We start from the raw sequence: 23,110 nt of genomic DNA on the forward strand, positions 1-23,110 counted from the left end.
ATTTATTTAATCCATTTTAGAATAAGGCTGTAATGTAACAAAATGTGGGAAAAGTCAAGGGGTCTGAGTACTTTCCGAAGGCATTATACATGTATTTGGCTGTGCCATACTCACGAGATGGCCTCGATCATGTCCACACCCATCTCCACACAGCAGGATGCGTGGTCGGCGCGGGCCTCTGGCAGCCCAGACACACAGTAGTAGCAGTCTCCAAGAATCTTAATACGCAGGCAGTGGTTCTCCTGTTGACACATACACATACATGCATGCACACAAACACGCACACACCCACACATGTATGCTCACACACACACACACACACACACACACACACACACACACACACACACACACACACACACACACACACACACACACACACACACACACACACACACACACACACACACATAATGTGTTAGTGTGTTACTAGCATTTCCTTTGAGGAGGGTTTTACATACGATGATCACAAAAAGTGTGTTTGTTTCCTGCTTGTTGAAATGCACTTGGTATTGTAAGTCTCTCTGGATAATAGCCTCATGACTAAAAACTCAGCGGAAAATAACTCCCTTCCAAATTAAAACCTGACCACTATATCTAGGCAACCGAATGCTGGCTTCACATTTTGCCAACACTTGGGATAAAACTACAGTACCTTCAGAAAGTTCACACCCCTTGATTTTTTCCACATTTTGTTGCAGCCTGAATTTCAAATGGATTAAACCGAGATTTCTGTGTCACTGGCCTACACACAATACCCCATAATGTCAAAGTGGAATTATGTTTTAACTCAATTTTACGAATAATTTACAAATGAAAGCTGAAAAGCCTTGAGTCACTAAGTATTCAACTCCTTTGCTATGGCAAGACGAAATAAGTTCAGGAGTAAAAACGTGTTTAACTGGTCACATAATAAGTTGCATGGGCTCTGTGTGCAATAGTAGTGTTTAACATGATTCTTGAATGACTACTTCATCTCTGTACCCCACACATACAATTATCTGTAAGGTATCTCCATCAAGCAGTGAATTTCGAACATAGATTCAACCACAAAAACCAGGGAGGTTTTCCAATGACTCACAAAGAATATCCCTTTGACAATGGTGAAGTTATTAATGATACTTTAGATGGTTTATCAATACACCCAGTCACTACAAAGATACAGGTGTCCTTCCTAACTCAGTTGCCGGAGAGGAAGGAAACCGCTCAGCGATTTCATGAGGCCAATGGTGACTTCAAAACAGTTTGAGTTTAATGGCTGTGATAGGAGAAAACTGAGGATGGATCAACTACATTGTAGTTAATTCACAATACTAACATAATTGACAGAATGAAAAGAAGGAAGCCTTTACAAAATAAAAATATTCTAAAACAACAAGGCACTAATGTAATACTGCAAAAAATGTGGCAAAGCAATTAACTTTTTGTCCTGAATACAAAGTGTTGGGGCAAATCCAATACAACACATTACTCAGTACCACTCCATATTTTCAAGCATGGTGGTGGCTGCATCATGTTATGTGTATGCTTGTAATCGTTAAGGACTGGGTAGTTTTTCAGGAGAAAATAATAAACAAAATGGAGCTAAGCACAGGCAAAATCCTGCTGGAAAACCTGGTCCAGTCTGCTTTCCACCAGAATGGGTGATGAATTCACCTTTCAGCAGGAAAATAACCTAAAACACAAGGGCATATCTACACTGGAGTTGCTTACCAAGAAGGCAGTAAATGTTCCTGAGTGGCTGAGTTACAGATTTGACTTAAATTTACTTGAAAATCCATTGTTGTCAAGCAATGATCAACAACCAATTTGACAGACCATGAAGAATAATGTTGCACAATCCGGGTTTGGAAAGCTCTTAGAGACTTACCGAGAAAGACAGCTATTATTATCACTGCCAAATGTGCATTCAGCAAATTATTGACTAAGGGGTGTGAATCCTTATGTAAATCAGATATTTCTGTATTTCATTTTCAATAAATGTGCAAAAATGCCTTTAAACATGTTCTCATTTTGTCATTATGGGATCTTGTGTGTAGATGGGTGAGAGAAAAAAATGATAATAATTCAGGCTGTAACACAACAAAATGTGGAATAAGTTAAGAGGTGTGAATACTTTCTGACGGCACTAGATCTGTGGTGTATGGGGTATGTTTTACATACAATGTATAATTATCCCTATATAATGTACTGTCGCTTATAAATACCAAATCTAAATAGAGTATTAAATGAATCACTTTTCTTCCTTTTGTGGGAATTCTGCACTGCAAAATGCCCTCATGACATGAATGTTAAAGAGAATGGCTCTTTTTCTTTTACCTATTTTAATACAATTTCACTGCAGTATAAAATACTGTTAATAGGCTATTGTGTGTGTGTTATTTAGAACTCAGCAGTCCAGTCTATAAAGATATTGGGTTGTGGGGGGAGGAACACAGTGTGGTCACATGGAAAGCTTGAGTAATCATTCTACATGTGTCTTCTAGAACACATAGTTAAGTAGCATGCCCTGGATATGACCTTAATGGTTGCTTGGCAGAGAGAGTCTGGCCTTGTGCTGTACTGTAAATATCTAGCATAATGGTTTATGTGAGAGAGTGTGTGTGTGTGTCTCCCTTGGGCAGGGCACAGGACTGCAGCAGGCTCATGTCTCATGATAGCCACCTGAATGCCTTCTGTCTCCACAGCACATGGCTCTGTTTAGACCAGGATCCATACAATCACTCCTAGTGTTGTGCAAATTAAAGAGTACGTGGGTGTGTGTGTGTGTGTGTGTGTGTGTGTTCACGACCTCCTTGGAACGTCTGACAGGATCTAAATCTATTTAAGTGCATTTAAGAAAATCCTTCTGACTGCATCATTAATACGTCTATGTGATTAATCTGACATATGAAACTGAATGTGTGTGTGTGTACTGGAATCAGCTAAGACGTGGCTAGTGAGATGGGCAGTTCTCAGTGTCTTCGCATGCACATGTGTGTGTGTTTGTTCATGTGTGCGTCCGTGTGCACAGCTATGTGTGTATGCAGATTGTATTATGTGTACGTGCCTGTGCATGCAAGTTCATGCATATGGGCCTGTGTGTGCTCTGCTCTCTGTGCCAGTACCAGGGAGGTCACAGTGGTCCATGCTGGGTCTGGATGAGAATGGGTCTATGTCTGGGAGGTGTGCTGTGACTCAGTGCCCCTGCAGTGGGCTAATGAGGTGATAGTTGAGGCCTGGCTGGCAGACCAGCGGGGGTACACAACCACACAGTGAATTGTGTCAGGGAATTCAAAGTTGTAAAAATCCACATCGTTATCTGTAAACTCAACTATATCTGGCTGGCATTTCAAATAGCAGAAGAAAGGACTCCAAAGTGGGAGGAAGGAGTACTGTACAATAATAGTGTTGCAGGGTTCAACTGTGTGTGTGTGTGTGTGTGTGTGTGTGTGTGTGTGTGTGTGTGTGTGTGTGTGTGTGTGTGTGTGTGTGTGTGTGTGTGTGTGTGTGTGTGTGTGCGTCTGTGTGTGTCTATGCGTCTGTGTGTGTCTGTGTGTGTCTGTGTGTGCATGCATGTGCGTGTGTGTGTGTGTGCGTGCGTTTGTGGTTGCCTGTGTTCTCACCGCGGCCAGCTTGTCGAAGCGGGCGAAAAGTTCATTGAGTGTCATCACCAGCTCCTGGGCAGTACACTGGGACGCCAGACTGGTAAACCCCTCGATGTCCGCAAACAGGATGCTGCAAGACGCACAGGCGCACACACACACACACACACACACACACACACACACACACACACACACACACACACACACACACACACACACACACACACACACACACACACAGAGGAAGAGAGAGATATATATAGAGAGAGAGGTAGAGAGAGAAAAAGGGTTAGCTCCAGTTACTTCAATAGAAAACATTCCAGGTCACTTTCTGATTATTCCTTAATACTCGTCTCGGATCAATACTAAGTACTTCATAACATACTGTATCTTGGCTGAGACATTGAACTCAGCACAGTGCTCAGTACCTTCCAGCCAACCAGACATTGAATAAGGGAGCAGATAGAGCTGTTGAATGAAAAGCTAAATTAATTCCTATCCTTTTTTCCCACCCTGAAGTAATACAACTGTGTATAAAGTGGAGAAATTATAGGATAGTCTGAAAGTCATGATTGCTTCCTCCTCTCCAATACCCACGCCGCACCACTCTTACTGAATGGCATCGGCCGTTACCACGGGTACAGAGGTGGCTCTGACTCAAGGCTGATTGCCACTGGTCTATTCAATTCAATGGTACCATTTCTGAGAAACATGAGAAAAGTGATGCTTTTAATCAGCATTTTACCTTGGAAGCCTTTTTATTTGAAAGAAATTATGTTTTTTTTGACCCTGGTCAGTGAGTCGACTGCTCTTCACTCTCCCAGACTCTACTTGGCATGATGGAAGATCCATAAACTTCTAGTGAATCTTTGTTCCCATTTCAACAACTTTCTACCTGTGATGTGCTAGATGCCTTGCTTAAGATGGCTGTCAAAAAAACTCAGATTTACTTGATCCTTACTTTTGCTGCCCTAATTGCGGAATCATTGACATATTTTTTACCTTACGGTTATCTTGCTGCAATCCCCAGGGTTTGGAAGGCAGCCCATGTGCTCCCTCTCCACAAAGTTGGTGTTAAACCCTCCGCCCTAAATAATTATCGCCCTGTCTCTAAACTGTCTTGCCTATCAAAACATTTTCGAATCTTTGATAAACTCGGGTTAGGTCTTTCCTAGCTACAAAATGTGTTCATGAATATGGTTTCAGGCCAGGTCATTGCACCTTTATAGGCTTTGTTAAATAGCAGAAAACAAATAATTCCATCAACATTCATACCAGTAATAGATTATGGTGATATAATCTATAATACAGTATATGAATGCAGCTGCCAGTGTATTGAAGCCCTTGGATGCAGTTCTCGTAGTGCACTAAGCTTTATTACAGGCGACAGGTTCAGTACACATCACTGAATTCTGTATCAGAAATTAGGCTGGTCCTCTTTGAAGTCTCATAGATCGATGCCTTGCATTCTTTTTGTTTATAAAGCCCTCTTGAACAAACTTCCCCCATACCTTACTTCATTGTTAACCTACAGACGTACGAGCCACCAGACCCGATCTCAGGGATTTCTAACGCTGGAGATCCCTTCCATCTCCACTGAGTTAGGTCATCGTCAAATCAAATCAAGCTTTATTTATACAGCACATTTCAGACATGGAAAGGAACACAATTGTGCTTCACTCGAAGAAAAAAACTAAGAAAAACAATGAAAATAAAAACTGAAATATTTACTACATAACAAACATAAGAGGATAAAAAACTAAATAATAACAATTAAAACGGAACGTCTAAACAGCTACCTAAGGAAAAGCAAAGCTTTGGGATAGTTAAAAGGCCAGTGCCAGAGGACCTGAGGGACCTACTGGGTAAAAGCATGTCTGGCGTATTGGGGTGCCAAAAACCAATAGAAGTATCTCAAAATGTAAGTCTAAAACTCACAGGCAGTCGGTGCAGAGACCTTAAAACCTGTGTACTGTGTGCTCTCCATCTAGTCTTGGTTAGTACTCGTACTGCAGCATTCTGTATGTTTTACAGTAGACCAATGGCTTTCTTGAGTAGACCAGACAGAAGAGCATTACAGTAGGGAAGCCTTCTTGTAATCAAAGCATGGATGAGTCTCTGTATCAGCCTGAGAGAGAAATCACCTTGACAATGTTCCTCAGGTGGTAAAAAGCTTTTTTGGTCACATTCCTTACGTGTGATATGAAATTTAATTCGGAATCTAAAATAACACCTATGTTTTTTACCTGGTGTTTTATCTGTGCGGCCAGATTCTCCCTCGGTGCTTTGGCTCCAACAATAAGTACCTCCATCTTGTTTTGATTTCGCTGTTGGAAGTTGTGTGCCATCCAAGTATTTAAATCACTAACACAGTCTAATAGTCCTCTAGAGACACAGAAGTGTAAAGTTGTGTAACGTCTGCGTAGTAGTGAAAATCAATGCTGTGCTTACTGATAACTCTGCCAAGGGGTAACATACTGTATATATACACAAGTATGTGGAAACCCCTTAAAATGAGTGAATTCAGCTATTTCAGCCACACCTGTTGCTGACAGCTTTATACAATTGAGCACACAGTCATGCAATCTAAATAGACAAACATTGGCAGGAGAATGGCCTTACTGAAGAACTCCGTGAATTTCAACGTGCCACCGTCATAGGATGTCACCTTTCCAACAAGTCAGTTTCTGCTCTGCTATCACTGTCCTGAGCAACTGTAAGTGCTGTTATTGTGAAGTAGAAACGTCTAGGAGCAACAACGGTTCAGCCGCAAAGTGGTAGGCCACACAAGCTCACAGAACGGGACAGCCAAGTGCTGAAGCGCTTAAAAATCGTCTGACCTCGGTTGCAACACTCACTACTGAGTTCCAAACTGCCTCTGGAAGCAACGTCAGCACAAGAACTCTCCAGGAGCTTCATGAAATGTGTTTCCATGGCTGAGCAACCTCATACAAGCCTAAGATCACCATGCGCAATGCCAAGAGTCGGCTGGAGTGGTGTAAAGCTCACCACCATTGGACTCTGGAGTGATGAATCATGCTTCACCATCTGGTAGTCTGATGGACAAATCTGGGTTTAGCAGTTGCCAGGAGAACACTACCTGACCGAACGCATAGTGCCAACTGTAAAGTTTGGTGGAGGTGGAATAATGGTCTGGGGCTAAACGCTACAGCATACAATGACATTCTAGACAATTCTGTGCTTCCAACTTGGAGTACGCCCTTTCCTCCCCCGCCCTTTACGCCCTTTCATCATGATCAAAAGTGTTGAATGCAAATCCAAGAGGACAAAGAGCTGTTTGGCATTTATGTTGGCTCTAAGATCATTTACTACTTTAACTAAGTAGTAAATGTGCTGTTGTAGGCCTGAAAACCATATTAGATGTTTTTTTCAAATACAGTTAAAAAATGATTTAGCTGTTTGAAAACCAATTTCTCCAGAAGTTTGAAGGTTAGAGCTTGACTGAACATTTCTTCAGAAGGGGTTTCACCATAGCAGATTTTAGTGCAGTGGGGAAAGTGCCTGAGCGAAAGTGCCAAATCACCCAAGTCATAGACTGTTCGCTCTGCAACCGCACAGCAAGAGGTACCGGAGCGCCAAGTCTAGAACCAAAAGGTTCCTTAACAGCTTCTGCCCCCAAGCCATAAGACTGCTGAACAATTAAGTCTAGTTATTGTTATGGAATTTTCATGTTACTTTTTGATTTGATTCGATTTTTTTGACTTTAGTAAATATTTTCTTAACTCTATTCTTGAACTGCATTGTTGGTTAAGGGCTTGTAAGTAAGCATTTCACCTGTTGTATTTGGCGCATGTGACAAATAATATTTGATTTGATTTGATTAACAGTAGCTTGCATTTCTTCAGATATGCAATTAAAAACTGTTTTGAAGAAGGTGGTGGGGATAGCATTGAGAAGGCAGGTAGAAGGCTTAAGTTATGATATCACTTTCCTGAGCATGTCTGTGTCAACCAAAAATAAATCCGTAATGCCTTTGCGAGATAGGCTAGGGAACGTATCATTAAACTCCTCATCAGGTCTTGCTAGACTGATACCCAGCCTAATGTTTGTTATCTTATCTCTGAAGTATGCCACAAACATTTATATATGGAGGAAAGTTCACATAGGTTTGCGTGGGTAGGATTTATCGAGAAGAGCACTCTCAAATTATTTGGATTATTAGTTAGAAAAATTAGCCCGTCTGGCATTTCTAATTGCCTCAATGTATATGCCAAGTTCCTCTCTCAGAATATCATAACGGAACTACAACTTTGACTTTCTCCACTTCCGCTCTGCCTTTCTGCAATTTCTCTTAAATGTACAAGGGGCTCTCCCTTTGGATTTGGCTTTTTTCAACTTTACTGGAGCTATGGCATCAATGGTTGCTCTTAATTTGCTATTAAAGTTAGCAAATAAATCAACACAAGAGAAAGGCAAAATATGTGATGGAGTACTGTTCATACACTCAGTAAAATCTGTAGCAACTTCAGAGGTAAGAGAGCGTTTCTTAATAATGAGTTCAGTATTACCCTGTGCTATGGGCAACAAGGTAGTACAAAATACACAGTGGTGATCAGATAAAGCAACATCAACAATTGAGGATAAGTCAATAGAAAGCCCCTTGGTAATAACCAGGTCCAGAGTATGGCCGCGGTTATGCATTGGCCCAATAATATGTTGGATAAAGTCCATAGAGCTCAAAAGATTCAGTAAAGAAAGTGGGGCAGTGCTATGGTGGCCTATACAGGGTTATGGCCAGCACTGGTGGCCGACATTTAAACAGTATAGCATGATGCTCAAAAGACCCAAGTTGCCAAATGAAATGTCCTTACAGCTGGGAGGCTTCAATAAGAGAAGCACTACAGTCTGAAGACAGCCATGTTTCAGTGAGAAACATGCAATCAACTTTGTGCTCAGTAATGAGGTCATTCACAAGAAAGGTTTTACTTGTGATTGCTCGAACATTTAAAAGAGCCATATTCAATGAGTGGGCTACTCTGCCCCTGGGGCATCTGCCTCGAGGTAACGAACAGAATAACTACCAAATTATTAACTTTTACAACCATTTTTTCTGACAGTCTCCAATCTATCAGAATGGTAGCAGATGACAGTTTGTATAAACTTACTAGAAGGCGGAGTTAAAGGAACATAAATTAGGTTACTCATAATAACCATAGTGCCATGTCTACAGGAGTTGATATGCTTTCCAAGTCCTCCGTTGCTTATTCTGACAGGGAGAACTGGAGCACTACCAGACCCTGTCCGTCAGTCTCTAAAACAGTTTCGATGTTGCTGGAAATAATAATAAACCCTTCGTTTGGGGTGAATCCGGTCTCTTTTATGAAGTGCTGGTTGCTCCCAAGCAAATCAAAGTTGTCACAAAGAGAGACATTCCTGTCATTGCAAACTTTCTTCAGGTACTCGTTTATGGCAAATAGTTAGCTGAATTATTCGGAACCCCTTCGGTAGCACGGGAGGGGCCCAGAGATTATTTTTCTCTACCCTGTGCTAGGGAGGTTCTTTAAAAATGATTTGTAGTCATCCCTCAGGTCCTCAAGCCGCTTAAAACGAAGGTTGTTAAAACCTACATGAGTGACGATAGTGTCAATATTGGAGTAGTTGGCCAGAACCATGGGCAGGAGAGTGTTGATGTCATGGACATGGGCTCCTGGATGACAGTGGACCTTAGTCGGTCCACAGACCGTAGGCAGGCCAATATCTCTCACCATCGAGCTGCCCACAATGTTGGTGGTAGTGATGGAATCCGATGGGGAAGCAAGCATCTGAAGTGCGGTGAGCATGGGGGAGGGTGGCAGTGGGAGGCCACCGGCTAATCTGTGCTGAGTCCTGGAGCTGGTTAGTCAGTCTCAAGCGTGGCAAAGCTATTTCATAGCTGGATCGAATCTTCTCGGATAGAGGGGTGGCCAGACTGCCCTCCCGATCTCCTACACCTTGCGAGTATCGTCTCCCATGGGCCGCAGAGTTGAATTTAACCTGTCGGTTGGATTGAGACAGATCAACGCCACCAGACTCATCAACGGCTTTGCTATAGGAGGCATATAAAACTGCGGTCTAAGGCACTGCATCACAGTGCTTGAGGTGTAACTACAGACTAAAGAGGTTCGATCCCAGGTTGTGTCGCAGCCAGCTGCGACCGGGAGACCCATGAGGTGGTGCACAATTGGCCCAGCGTGGTCTGGGGTTGGCTGGCTGGGGATGCCCTTGTCCCATCGCGTTCTAACGACTCCTTGTGGCAGGCTAACCGCATGCACACTGACTTCGGTCACCAGCTGTACAGTGTTTCCTCCGACACGTTGGTGCGGCTTGCTTCCAGGTTAAGCGAGCAGTGTGTCAAGAAGTAGTGCGGCTTGGCAGGGTCGTGTTTCAGAGGACGCATGGCTCTCGACCTTCGCCTCTTCTGAGTCCATACAGGAGTTGCAGCGATGGGACAAGACCGTAACTTCCAATTGGGGAGAAAAAGTCTTTAAAAGTGACAAAAAATACAAAAACATCTGAGAAATCAGGATGATTTGTATGAGGCTAGGTAAATCTGCACCTTACGTGTGGAATAATCTCCTAAACTCTCTAAAATTGGATGATTTGGTGCCTCTAGGGCAATTCAGACAGTTGATTGAGGACCTTTTTACAGAACAATGTGTTTGTTTTCAATGATTGTGTTTTGTATCTCTACTTTGCTTATTGTAGTGTAGTGATGTGTATATTATTTTGTAATTCCAGGGCTCATCTGTAAAAGAGACCTTGGTCTCAGCATGACTCCCTGTCAAAACAAAATGTTCATGGGAAGACTTTCTGACTTTCTACAGTAACAATAGCCGCCACCACAGCACCTTATCATATATGTTACCAATACGTCAGCCCCATTACCATTCCAGTGGGCTGACTACTTGACTGACTGTGCTGTGATGAGTGCTAAAGACAAGTAGCTATCTACGCTATTGAAAAACACAATTACTTCTGGCTATGTGACTGTGCTGAGTGTTAGCAATCTATGCTATTGAAAAATGTATGTCCCAATGGTGTTGGAGAACAGAGGCTTTCTTCACTCAACACAGAGAGAGAGTGTGTGGAGGCAGGTAATCTTCCCTGAGAACAAGGTAACTGATAGGGCTGTCTATTATGTGTTTCCACTTGGTGGTCGGGACAGGACACATACACAACACTACGACAGTGTGGATAAAGATGAGCTCATCTCGTTTCACTTTTCTATATTCAATCTGGAGACAAAGAGAGAGAAGAGGCAGCGACAGCTCGATTTCAGCACTAGGCCATGGGGGGACTGCCTGGGAGTCAGGTTGGCTTGACATGACATGATCGACTAATCTCTTGAGCTTCTGTTGACACTGGGAGTTGTTCTCAGGGACGTTGTGGCCCTCAGTTCCTTATCGAAGTCTGAAGGTTGGCTGTGAATGCTTGAATGGTTTCCGGAGAAAATGCTATGCCGTTTAAAGGAGTACTCAATAGACAGTTCGTTAAGAGACAGGCTTCCAATGAACTGATCCAAGTTTGACCTCACAACTACTATTAAATTCAGCAAAAAAAGAAACGTCCTCTCACTGTCAACTGCATTTATTTTCAGCAAACTTGACATGTGTAAATATTTGTTTGAACATAACAAGATTCAACAACTGAGACATAAACTGAAGTTCCACAGACATGTGACAAACAGAAATGGAAAAATGTGTCCCTGAACAAAGGGGGAGTCCAAATCAAAAGTAACAGTCAGCATCTGGTGTGGCCACCAGCTGCATTAAGTACTGCAGTGCATCTCTTCCTCATGGACTGCACGAGATTTGCCAGTTCTTACTGGGAGATGTTACCCCATTCTTCCACCAAGGCACCTGCAAATTCCCGGACATTTCTGGGGGTAGTGGCCCTAGCCCTCACCTTCCGATCCAACAGATCCCAGACGTGCTCAATGGGATTGAGATCCGGGCTCTTCGATGGCCTTGGCAGAACACTGACATTCCTGTCTTGCAGGAAATCACGTACAGGACGAGCAGTATGGCTGGTGGCATTGTCATGCTGGAGGGTCATGTCAGGATGAGCCTGCCTGAAGGGTACCACATGAGGAAGGAGGATGTCTTCCCAGTAACGCACAACAAGCTCAGTCCGATGATGCAGTGGCACACCGCCCCAGATCATGACGGACCCTCCATCTTCAAATCGATCCCGCTCCAGAGTACAGGCCTCGGTGTAACTCTTATTCCTTCGACGATAAACACAAATCCAACCATCATCCCTGTTGAGACAAAACCGCGAGTCGTCAGTGAAGAGCACTTTTTGCCAGTCCTGTCTGGTCCAGCGACCGTGGGTTTGTGCCCATAGGCGACGTTGTTGCCAGTGATGTCTGGTGAAGACCTGCCTTACAACAGGCCTACAAGCCCTCAGTCCAGCCTCTCTCAGCCTATTGCAGATAGTCTGAGCACTGATGGAGGGATTGTGCGTTCCTGGTGTAACTCGGGCAGTTGTTGTTGAAATCCTGTAACTGTCCTGCAAGTGTGATGTTCGGATGTACCAATCCTGTGCAGGTGTTGTTACATGTGGTCTGCCACTGCGAGGACGATCAGCTGTCCATCCTGCCTCCCTGTAGCGCTGTCTTAGGCGTCTCACCGTACGGACATTGCAATTTATTGCCCTGGCCACATCTGCAGTCCTCATGCCTCCTTGCAGCATGCCTAAGGCGCGTTCACGTAGATTAGCAGCGACCCTGGGCATCTTTCTTTTGTTGTTTTTCAGAGTCATTAGAAAGGCCCCCTTAGTGTCCTAAGATTTCATAACTGCGACCTTAATTGCCTACCGTCTGTAAACTGTTAGTGTCTTAACGACCGTTCCACAGGTGCTTGTTCATTAATGGGAAACAGTGTTTAAACCCGTTACAATGAAGATCTGTGAAGTTATTTGGACAGCTTGCTATCGTCGACGGAAAAATGAATTCCCAAGTTTATCAAGACATGTTGCAGGAGAATGTAAGGCTATCTGTCCGTTAATTGAAGCTCAACAGACGTGGGGTGATGCAACAGGATAACGACAAAAAACACAGAAGTAAATCTACAACAGAATTGCTTCAACAGAAGAAAATATGCCTTCTGGAGTGGCCCAGTCAGAGTCCTGACCTCAACCTGATTGAGATGCTGTGGCATGAGTTCAAGAGAGTGATTCACACCAGACATCCCAAGAATATTGCTGAACTGATATAGTTTTGTATAGAGGAATGGTCCAAAATTCCTCCTGAGCGTTGTGCAGGTCTGGTCCACAACTACAGAAAACATTTGGTTGAGGTTATTGCTGCTAAAAGGAGGGTCAACCTGCTATTAAATCAAAGGGTTCACATACTTGTTCCACCCTGCACTGTGAATGTTTACATGGCGTGTTCAATAAAGACATGAAAACTTATAATTGTTTGTGTGTTATGAGTTTAAGCAGATTGTGTTTGTCTATTGTTGTGGCTTAGATGAAGATCAGGTAAAATTGTATGACTAATTTATGCAGAAATCAATGTAATTCCAAAGGATTCACATACTTTTTCTAGCCACTGTATCTAGAAAGGGAGGGGGTGACTAAAATTGGGTAATTATATCTTTTGATATATTTGTCTGTGTTCCTTTCTTTCATCACGGGATGGAGATATAGACGACAGGGAAGAGAGAGCGAGAGAGAGAGGAAGAAACGAGCAGCTTCAGAGACAAATACGCTCACATGAGTATCACAGGGTACACACAGCCCAGCTCCATGCCACTAGCAGCCCTGCCTGCAGGAAGATGAATGGGGACAAGATAAGATATGTCTATACGCTGAAAATAGAGCTGAAGGAACAGAGGCATAGAGAGAGACAGAGAAGGGTGTTACGAGGTTATAAAATAATCATTGGGGGAGGATGGGATGGTTCCATCTAGAGTCAACCTAGACTAAACCAGAGACAGTGGTTCTGTCCAGAAACAATCCTTAGTCTCGACCCCCAATCTGTTCATCTGAAATAATTGGATAGGTATAAGCCTATTACAGGGAAAGCTGGAGCTACTCCCAGTAGGCCCATACTCCCATTGCTGGTGCTACTCCAAGTAGGCTCATACTCCCATTGCTGGTGCTACTCCCAGTAGGCCCATACTCCCATTGCTGGTGCTACTCCAAGTAGGCTCATACTCCCATTGCTGGTGCTACTCCCAGTAGACCCATACTCCCATTGCTGGTGCTCCTCCCAGTAGGCCCATGCTCCCATTGCTGGTGCTACTCCCAGTAGACCCATACTCTCATTACAGGTGCTACTCCCAGTAGACCCATACTCCCATTGCTGGTGCTCCTCCCAGTAGGCCCATGCTCCCATTACAGGTGCTCCTCCCAGTAGGCCATACTCCCATTGCTGGTGCTACTCCCAGTAGGCCCATACTCCCATTGCTGGTGCTCCTCCCAGTAGGCCATACTCCCATTGCTGGTGCTACTCCCAGTAGGCCCATACACCCATTACAGGTGCTACTCCAAGTATGCTCATACTCCCATTGCTGGTGCTCCTCGAAGTAGGCTCATACTCCCATTGCTGGTGCTCCTCGAAGTAGGCTCATACTCCCAATGCTGGTGCTCCTCTCAGTAGGCCCATACTCCCATTGCTTACAACTAAGAATCCAGTGACTGTGGTCTCTCTTAGCTGGAGTCTTAGCATCCTTGTATTTCTGTTCCAGAGAGCTGTTGTCATGACCACAGATTGTGATTAGGAGGAGAGCCATCAAGCATTAGAGGAGAGGAGATGAGAGGGGAAGGAATGGGAAGGGGGGGATGGGGGATGCTGCCTTCCAATTGACCTTGGATAACTGTAAATATGGATCCTCATTCTGGGGTTTGAACCAAGACAATTAATGACAATTTAAAAACTGCATTCTCCTTATTATAATTTTTGTCATAATTCAAGAGTGCCTTGATCTGAAATTAAGATTACTTTATTGGTCAATTGCAAACTAAGTCGACCTGAAATTTGACTTCCACTTTTAACCCAACCCCTCCGAAGGACACATACAGGTTTTGGAGAGGTGTGGGAGGCTGCCACACTAGGAGCTGCTGTTGTTCCTTATCAATCTACATACATTACCCCATAATGACAAAGAGCCTTGCACAAGTCACAACAGCAGGCAATGGCATCTAGGATTTGACACCAGCAACCCTCCGGTTGCCAGCTCACTTCCCAACAGATTTTTCCCGTCAGACAAGGGATTTGAAATGTCCTTGTTTTTTAAATAAAAGCAACAAAAAAAATGTCCATTGAAATAACATCAAATTGATCAGAAATACAGTGTAGACATTGTTAATGTTGGAATATGTATGGAATATCTACATAAGTGTACAGAGGCCCATTATCAGCAACCATCACTCCTGTGTTCCAATGGCACGTTGTGTTAGCTAATCCAAGTTTATCGTTTTAAAAGGCTAATTGATCATTAGAAAACCATTTTGCAATTATCACAGCTGAAAACTGTTGTTCTGATTAAAGAAGCAATACAACTGGCCTTCTTTAGACTAGTTGAGTATCTGGAGCATCAGCATTTATGGGTTTGATTACAGGCTCAAAATGGCCAGAAACAAATAACTTTCTTCTGAAACTCATCAGTCTATTCTTGTTCTGAGAAATGAAAGCTTTTCCATGCGAGAAATTGCCAAGAAACTGAAGATCTCGTACAACGCTGTGTACTACTCCCTTTACAGAACAGCGCAAACTGGCTCTAACCAGAATAGAAAGAGGAGTGGGAAGCCCCGGCACACAACTGAGCAAGAGGACAAGTACATTAGAGTGTCTAGTTTGAGAATGCTGGCCTTCTAGGCAGAGTTCCTCTGTCCAGTGTCTGTGTTCTTTTGCCCATCTTAATATTTTATTTTTATTGGCCAGTCTGAAATATGGCCAGCATCCCGGAGTCGCCTCTTCACTGTTGACGTTGCCAGTTGAGGACTTGTCACGCATCTGTTCTCAAACTAATGATCAATTACTCTTTTAAAATGATAAACTTGGATTAGCTAACACAACATGCCATTGGAACACAGGAGTGATGGTTGCTGATAATGGGCCTCTGTACGCCTATTGTTACGGCGTTCTTCGTTTGTCGAAAGAGAGTCGGACCGAAATGCAGCGTGTTGGTTACTCATGTTTTTAATAGACAAAAGACGAATACATGAAATAACAAAAACAACAAACGGAACGTGAAAAACCTATACAGCCTGTCTGGTGAACACTAACACAGAGACAGGAACAATCACCCACGAAATACAAAGTGAAACCCAGGCTACCTAAATACGGTTCCCAATCAGAGACAACGAGAATCACCTGACTCTGATTGAGAACCGCCTCAGGCAGCCAAACCTATGTAACACACACCCCTAATCAGCCACAATCCCAATAACTAAAAAACCCCACTAAGAATTACAACAAACAATAAACCCATGTCACACCCTGGCCTGACCAACTAATTAACTAAAACACAAAATACTAAGACCAAGGCGTGACACCTATGTAGATATTCCATAAAAAAAATCTTCCATTTCCAGCTACAATTATCTTTACAACATTAACAATGTCTACACTGTATTTCTGATCAATTTGATATTATTTTAATGGACAAAAAATTTGCTTTTCTTACAAAAACAAGGACATTTCTAAGTGACCCCAAACCTTTGAATGGTAGTGCACATTTGTTGTTTACCAAGTGATAGCAACAGAATACTCTCAATTGTATTCATTACAATGCAGAGAAAGAAAATAGAGGTTATGTCATGTGAATTGTACTGTAATGGCTAGTCCCCCTGGTCTGTTTTCTGTGTGATCCCGGGTTGGCTGGCTGACACAGACACAGGCACGGCAGGGGGCACTAGACCCAGCCAAGACCACCTCCCTTTAAACATAGATTATCAGCTTGTACTGTAGCTGAGGACAGGGGTGACATGGAGGCTAAATTTAGACACAAATATAATCCCTGTGCCTCCCACAACGAGCGGATTAAGAGCGCCACAAATATTATCTCCCAGGAAGCAGTATGTTCCGTTCTCCTAGGGCACGACCATATATGTATATTTGGGCTGGTTTGGAGAGGGTGGGCGGGATCCTGGGCAGAAATCGAGAGCTGTGTCAGGTCTTAAAGCTCCATTTAATCGTTAGACGATGAATCATGAGATATTTAATGGAGGCATATCTAAGATAGTGTTGTTGTTTTGTTTTTTACACATGACACACAGTAACTTCCTATAGTACTTCACAGAAATCAAGGCATTTAGAGAAACAAGGGTCTACATGCATGGGTTTCTTTCATTCAACTCTGCCCCAAAGCATGTCTTTCATGTTAGAGGCACATGTACAGCAGGCCCATTTTCTATAGAGGAATGTGTTCTATAAATTACTGTATTTATGTATGTATACAGGGCCCCCAGAAAGAATTCAGACCCTTTGACTTTTCCAAATTTTGTTAGGTTACAGACTTATTCTAAAATAGTTTGTTTTCCTTATCAATCTACACACATTACCCCATAATGACAAAGCAAAAACAGGTTTTTGGAAATGTTTGCTAATTTATATAAAAAAATTAAAAAACTGAAATATAAAATGTACATAAGTATTCAGACCCTTTAATCAGTACTTTGTTGAAGAATCTTTGGCAGCGATTACAGCCTCAAGTGTTATTGGGTATGATGCTACAACCTTGGCACATCTGTATTTGGGTAGTTTCTCCTATTCTTCTCTGCAGATCCTCTCAAGTTCTCTCAGATTGGCTCATACTCCATTGCTGCACAGCTTTTTTCAGATCTCTCCAGAGAATTAAGATCAGGTTCAAGTCCGGGCTCTGGCTGGGCCACTCAAGGACATTCAGAGACTTGTCCCGAAGCCACTCCGGCGTTGTCTTGGCTGTGTGCTTAGGTTAGTTGTCCTGTTGGAAGGTGAACCTTCAACCCAGACTGAGGTCCTGAGCACTCTGGAGCAGATTTTCACCAAGGATCTCTCTGTACTGACTAGTCTCCCAGTCTGTGCCGCTGAAAAACATCCCCACAGCATGCTGCTGCCATCACCATGCATCACCGTATGGATGGTGCCAGGTTTCCTCCAGATGTGATGCTTGGCATTCATGCCAAAGAGTTCAATCTTGGTTTCATCAGACTAGAAAATCTTGTTTCTCATGGTCTGAGAGTCTTTAGGTGGCTTTTGGCAAACTCCAAGTGGGCTGTAATGTGCCTTTTACTGAGGAGTGGCTTCTGTCTGGCATAAAGTCCTGATTAATGGAGTACTGCAGAGATGGTTGTCCTTCTGGAAAGTTCTCCCATCTCTACAGGGGAACTCTAGAGCCCTGACAGAGTGACCATTGGGTTCTAGGTCACCTCCCTGACCAAGCCCTTCTCCCCAATTGCTTAGTTTGGCCGGGCGGTCAGCTCTAGGAAGCGTTTTGGTGGTTCCAAACTTCTTCTATTTAAGAATGATGGAGGCCACTGTGTTCTTGGGGACCTTCAATACTGCAGACATTTGTTGGTACCCTTCCCCAGATCTGTGCCTCGACACAATCCTGTCTGGGAGCTCTACGGATAATTCCTTTGACCTCATGGCTTGGTTTTCGCTCTGACATGCACTGTCAAATGCGGGACCTTATATAGACAGGCGTGTGCCTTTTCAAATCATGTTCAATCAATTGAATTTACCACAGGTGGTTTCCAATCAAGTTGTAGAAACATCTGAAGGATAATCAATGGAAACAGGATGCACCTGAGCTCAACTAATTAAAAAAAATATCTACCTTTATTTAACTTGGCAAGTCAGTTAAGAACAAATTCTTATTTACAATGACAGCCTACACCGACCAAACCCGGGCCAATTGTGCGCCGCCCTATGGGACTCCCAATCATGGCCAGTTGTGATACAGCCTGGATTTGAACCAGGATGTCTGTAGTGATGCCTCGAGCACCGAGATACACTGTCTTAGACCGCTGCACCACTCAGGAGACCACAGTTCTGAGTCTCATAGCAAAGGGTCTAAATACTTAAATAAAGTATTTCTGTTAATTCTTTTTAATAAAGTTACAAACATTTCTACAAACCTGTTTTCACTTTGTCATTAAGGGGTATTGTGTGTAGATTGCTGAGGAAAAATAAATATTTAATCACTTTTAGAATAAAACGTCAAGGGGTCTGAAAACCTTCCGAAGGAACTGTATACAGTATCTATGAGTCACTGGGTGTATGTACCAGAAATTAAAAAGAAAAATACATTCACCAAAACAGGACGTCACCACTGGGAGAAAACATCAGATATTCATTGTGCAATAACTTTACCAAACAAGGTACACTGTGACCATGACCTGATGAAACCAGGCATGTTGAAGCCCTTACAACCACTTAGTCAGAGAGAGACAATATATTCGCATCAGCATTATTGTGCTCATCCATTGCATTATTTTGCTAAACTGTCAGAGATGATAAACAGACAGTCATATCTCATTTGCTCAATGGAATGTAACAATGGAATGAACCTTCTGTACTAACCACACAACCTGGTTTACAGGCTACAACAAGGCCATGCGCTGGACTCGGGCAATGTCACAACTAGAGTAAATCTACTGTAAATCACTCCAAAAGGTGGATAAACTGCAGAACAACAAGGCCCAGGATGGAATAACAACACTTTTACAGCTTGGGGTGACACCGCTGAAACCCAGAGTTTCAGTTAAAACGTGACACCCGAGCTGTGAGGGAGTGAATGGCATTATATTGTTAGGAATTTGTTTGTTACAGTACGCCTCCATGCTTGCTTGCTTCTGAGCTAGGCCTCGGCTCGCATGAAAACGGCAGCCATGCCAGGGACCGCATCCAACATCCAACATCCCCCTGGGAGAGAATAAAGGGAGAGAGAGAGAAAAAAAAAGAGAGAGAGAGAGAGAGAGAGAGAGAGAGAGAGAGAAAGCACTTCCTGCTTACATAGCTAGCCCCGCAGAACCTGTTACGGGTCATCTCGCTGCCATGTCAAAAGGGGCTTCTGTCTTGACCCCTAACCTTGTTTCCCCCGGACCTCCTGGCACTGCCACAGACAATCAGCCTTTCATCTCCCGCCGCATAGCTTGACCCCTCAGCACTGTTGATGGTTGGGCTCTCCCCTCCTGCCGCCCTCATGGCCTGCCTGCCTCTCTCCATTTCACTCACCTCACTCTGCATACATTCCCCTCTCTCCCTCCTTCCCCTTTCTCTCCCTCACTCCCTCCTTCTATGCCTCTCTCCACTTCACTCATCTCACCCTGCATATCCCCTCTCACTCCTTTCCTTCTCTATCTCCCCTCTTCACAGTTCTCCTACCACACCTTCTGTCATTTTAGTTCTACTACTACTGTCATATCAGGATAGTGTCCAGTTCAGCTACCTGTCTGTGTGGTCATTTATACATTTCTCTCTCTCTCTCTCTCTCTCTCTCTCTCTCTCTCTCTCTGTGTGTCTCTCTGTGTCTCTGTCTCTGTTGTTGTGATGATCCTGTCATGCCCAACCAAACCCATGTGTAGCTGTTACATTTGGCTGCTTGTCAGTTTGTATTTCCTCCTCTCTGTCCCTGGCTGCACACCTTCCTGTCAACTCTGTTGCTGTCCGTGGTCTTAGCAGAGCTCTACACCAGCATGCCCCAAAGACAAGCCATCCATATTCTCAGCAGCCATTTTCTCTACACCCAGGTGACAACAGCTGGGAAGAAAGGGGGAAAGGGGGATACCTAGTCAGTTGTACAACTGAATGCCTTCAACTGAAATGTGCCTTCCACATTTAACCCAACCCCAAGAGCGACCAGGGCTATGTTCTAATGTACACTAGTACACCACTTGCCACCAGACAAACTGAGGATGCATCAACAAGGGCTGTGGCGGTCATGACATTTCTTCAGCTGTTGATTGTCAAGCAAATACCTTGCAGTCTCATGGTAATTCACCGTTAACTAACATAAACACATTTAGCATCTCCTGGCTTCTACACATGCAGACTTTTGGAACATCTACATTTTAAAAAGTATAATAAATCCATATAATATAGTCTACACCTTCACAATAAATCCCTTATTTATTTTAGACAGATCTAAAAAAGCATGATATGAAGAAAATGTATTCTATTTCAGATGAAAAGAATAGCATACTGGGAGTTGTCCTTATGTTAGGTTCTGATGTGGCTATGCCAAATGTCTGTTGGCTACACTACTTCATTTAGCAGACAAGATTTGCTTATAATTCTGTGGTATTATTTTATATTACTTTATTGTATGAAGAATACAATTATAAAATATAAATATTTTCTTCAAAAGATTTGAGGGAGTGCGCACATGCGACTATTCTGTGTTGAGAGGTTAACAAAGAAATATGTACTCCTATATACTCAATTTAGAGTTATTTAATGTAACTTTAGTTGTTCCACAAATGTTCGGCTATATGTTTTGATTTTTAATACATTGTAAGGCTACATGATGAGACTCTAATGATGATTTGAAAAAAGTTGCTTGAAAGGCATGAGCTGTGCTTTGTTTTTTACGCAGACTGTACACACTACAATAGTCTCTCATTCACAATTTAACAAGCACTTGATAATGCCTCGAATTTCACGGTGGCATCCCCTTTGTGGCCGTAATGCACCCAATAAAAAGATATGCCTTTTGCGGCCTGGAGTGCTGCGCAATCATCACTTGATCGGATCTTTTTCACAGGCTACAAGTGAAGACAGACACATCAGGGACGCAAATGCGCACGTCCTTATCCAATTCCAAGGTACATGTTGAAGATATTGGAAGAACTGTCCACATTTACTTTTTGTCAGGCAACAAGTTGAGCAGGCCTAACAAACAGCAAAAGCACTAGCCTATGTCAATCTACTATCCCCCATAGTACAAAAGTCAACCTATTCTATTCTGTGCAAGAAATAGATATTCCAAACATAGTCTGGGACAGTTGTGGGGTGCGATAGATCTAAAATGAATACAACCACTTGCATTAAGAAAAACAACGTTTTTTTACGCAATGTGGCTGACGCAAAAGAACAGAACATTTAGCTATAAGCATGAATGTTCCATTATGGGGAAAACACCATTATCAAAAGTGACCGCAAATGTGATTATGCATGTAATGCTTTTATTATAAAGGTGTATTTTTATGGTGAAAATGATCTTCTCCCAACTTGAAACTCTAAACCACTCCTAAAGCAGATTCTTGTGCTTAATTTTATGAAGCTATTTGACCACTTTAGTTGTGATACAAACCTTATAAAAACATATAAGCCTATGGGCTAGGCTATATGAGGTGTGTGACTATGATTCGAAAAAGTCGTGAGAAAAGGCAGTTTCTTATGCTGGGCATCATTCACAAGTGTTAGGCTTATATTGTCACCCATCAGACTATTCTTGATTTAATCTTGTCTTTACATATACTAGATAATATATGTGTGAAATTTGTTTTGATTTATAATGGACCATTATCATGCACCTGTCTCGAAATGGGCAACGGGAAAAAATACATGTCATCTATGCACTTAAATAGCGAATGGAGGACGCTTTTCCAGTGGTTCATTTTCATGCCAGCCAGGTAGGATATACTCCTTTTGTAAAGCGAAGCAATACGCTTAACATTAGGAAAGTTGATAAATAGTAGGCCTAGCCTATAGAAAGCTGATGGGATCCTCCTCTTTTTAAGAGTCCACCAAAACGTTAATTTCTCACGCAATTGCACAGCCTATAGAAATATTGCGCAACATGAGCTCATGGACTCTCATGAAGTGATTGATTACATTTTCGATTACATTTGCATTGATGTCAGAGTGATTAGAGGGACAATAGAGTGCTGAGTACCAGGCAGTTAGCAAGTTTGGTAGGCTACTAATGACCATCAGCAGCATCAGAGCACTCTCGAAGCCTAATTAGAGTACTGGAGAAGCCTAATTACCGTGACTAAACGGTCACGTGGAATTTGACTGCCTTCATGACTCGTGATCGCTGGTATGGCGATAATACGGTCACAGGAACAGCTCTAGGATCAACAACATTGTAGTTACTCCACAATACTAACTTAATTGACAGAGTGAGAAGGAAGCCTGTACAGAATAAAAATATTCCAAAACATGCATCCTGTTTGCAACTATGCACTAAAGTAATACTGCAGAAAATGTGGAAAACCTGTGACTGGGAAATGAATTCACCTTTCAGCAGGACAATAACCTAAAACACAAGACCAAATCTAAAACATTTCCAAAATCATGTTTTGAGATTTGTTTTTATTGAATTCAGGCTGTAACACAACAAAATGTGGAATAAGTCAAGGGGTATGAATACTTTCTGAAGGCACTGTAAATGTCTGTTGGTGGGGGAGGGGGGAGGAGGTAGAATGTCCTCAAAGGAATGTCCATAGGGGGAGGAACAGAGGGGAAGTGAGAAGTGAAGGACAGAGCTCAGCAGTATATCCTGTGCTGTTTGCTTTAGTGCTGTCCTGTGCTGAACAAGGAGAGTGTGTCAGTACTAGTTAGAACAGCACGGATATAGACTAAC

General features: G+C 42.9%; 1 protein-coding gene across 2 annotated transcripts in view; it reads right to left on the bottom strand.

Moving 5' to 3' along the window:
* The window catches only part of LOC135519315 (adenylate cyclase type 5-like), a 140,194-nt gene that overhangs the window by 36,964 nt on the left and 80,120 nt on the right, over positions 1-23,110 (bottom strand). For both annotated transcript variants that reach the window (XM_064944482.1, XM_064944481.1), the window contains exons 4-5: positions 3,606-3,717; positions 115-242 (exon numbers count right to left, since the gene is read on the bottom strand). In XM_064944482.1, the coding sequence (XP_064800554.1) occupies positions 115-242; positions 3,606-3,717 (240 nt within the window). The remainder of the gene's footprint in view (positions 1-114; positions 243-3,605; positions 3,718-23,110) is intronic.

The sequence above is a fragment of the Oncorhynchus masou genome, chromosome 29 (assembly GCF_036934945.1).
Source record: "Oncorhynchus masou masou isolate Uvic2021 chromosome 29, UVic_Omas_1.1, whole genome shotgun sequence".
Taxonomy (NCBI): domain Eukaryota; kingdom Metazoa; phylum Chordata; class Actinopteri; order Salmoniformes; family Salmonidae; genus Oncorhynchus; species Oncorhynchus masou.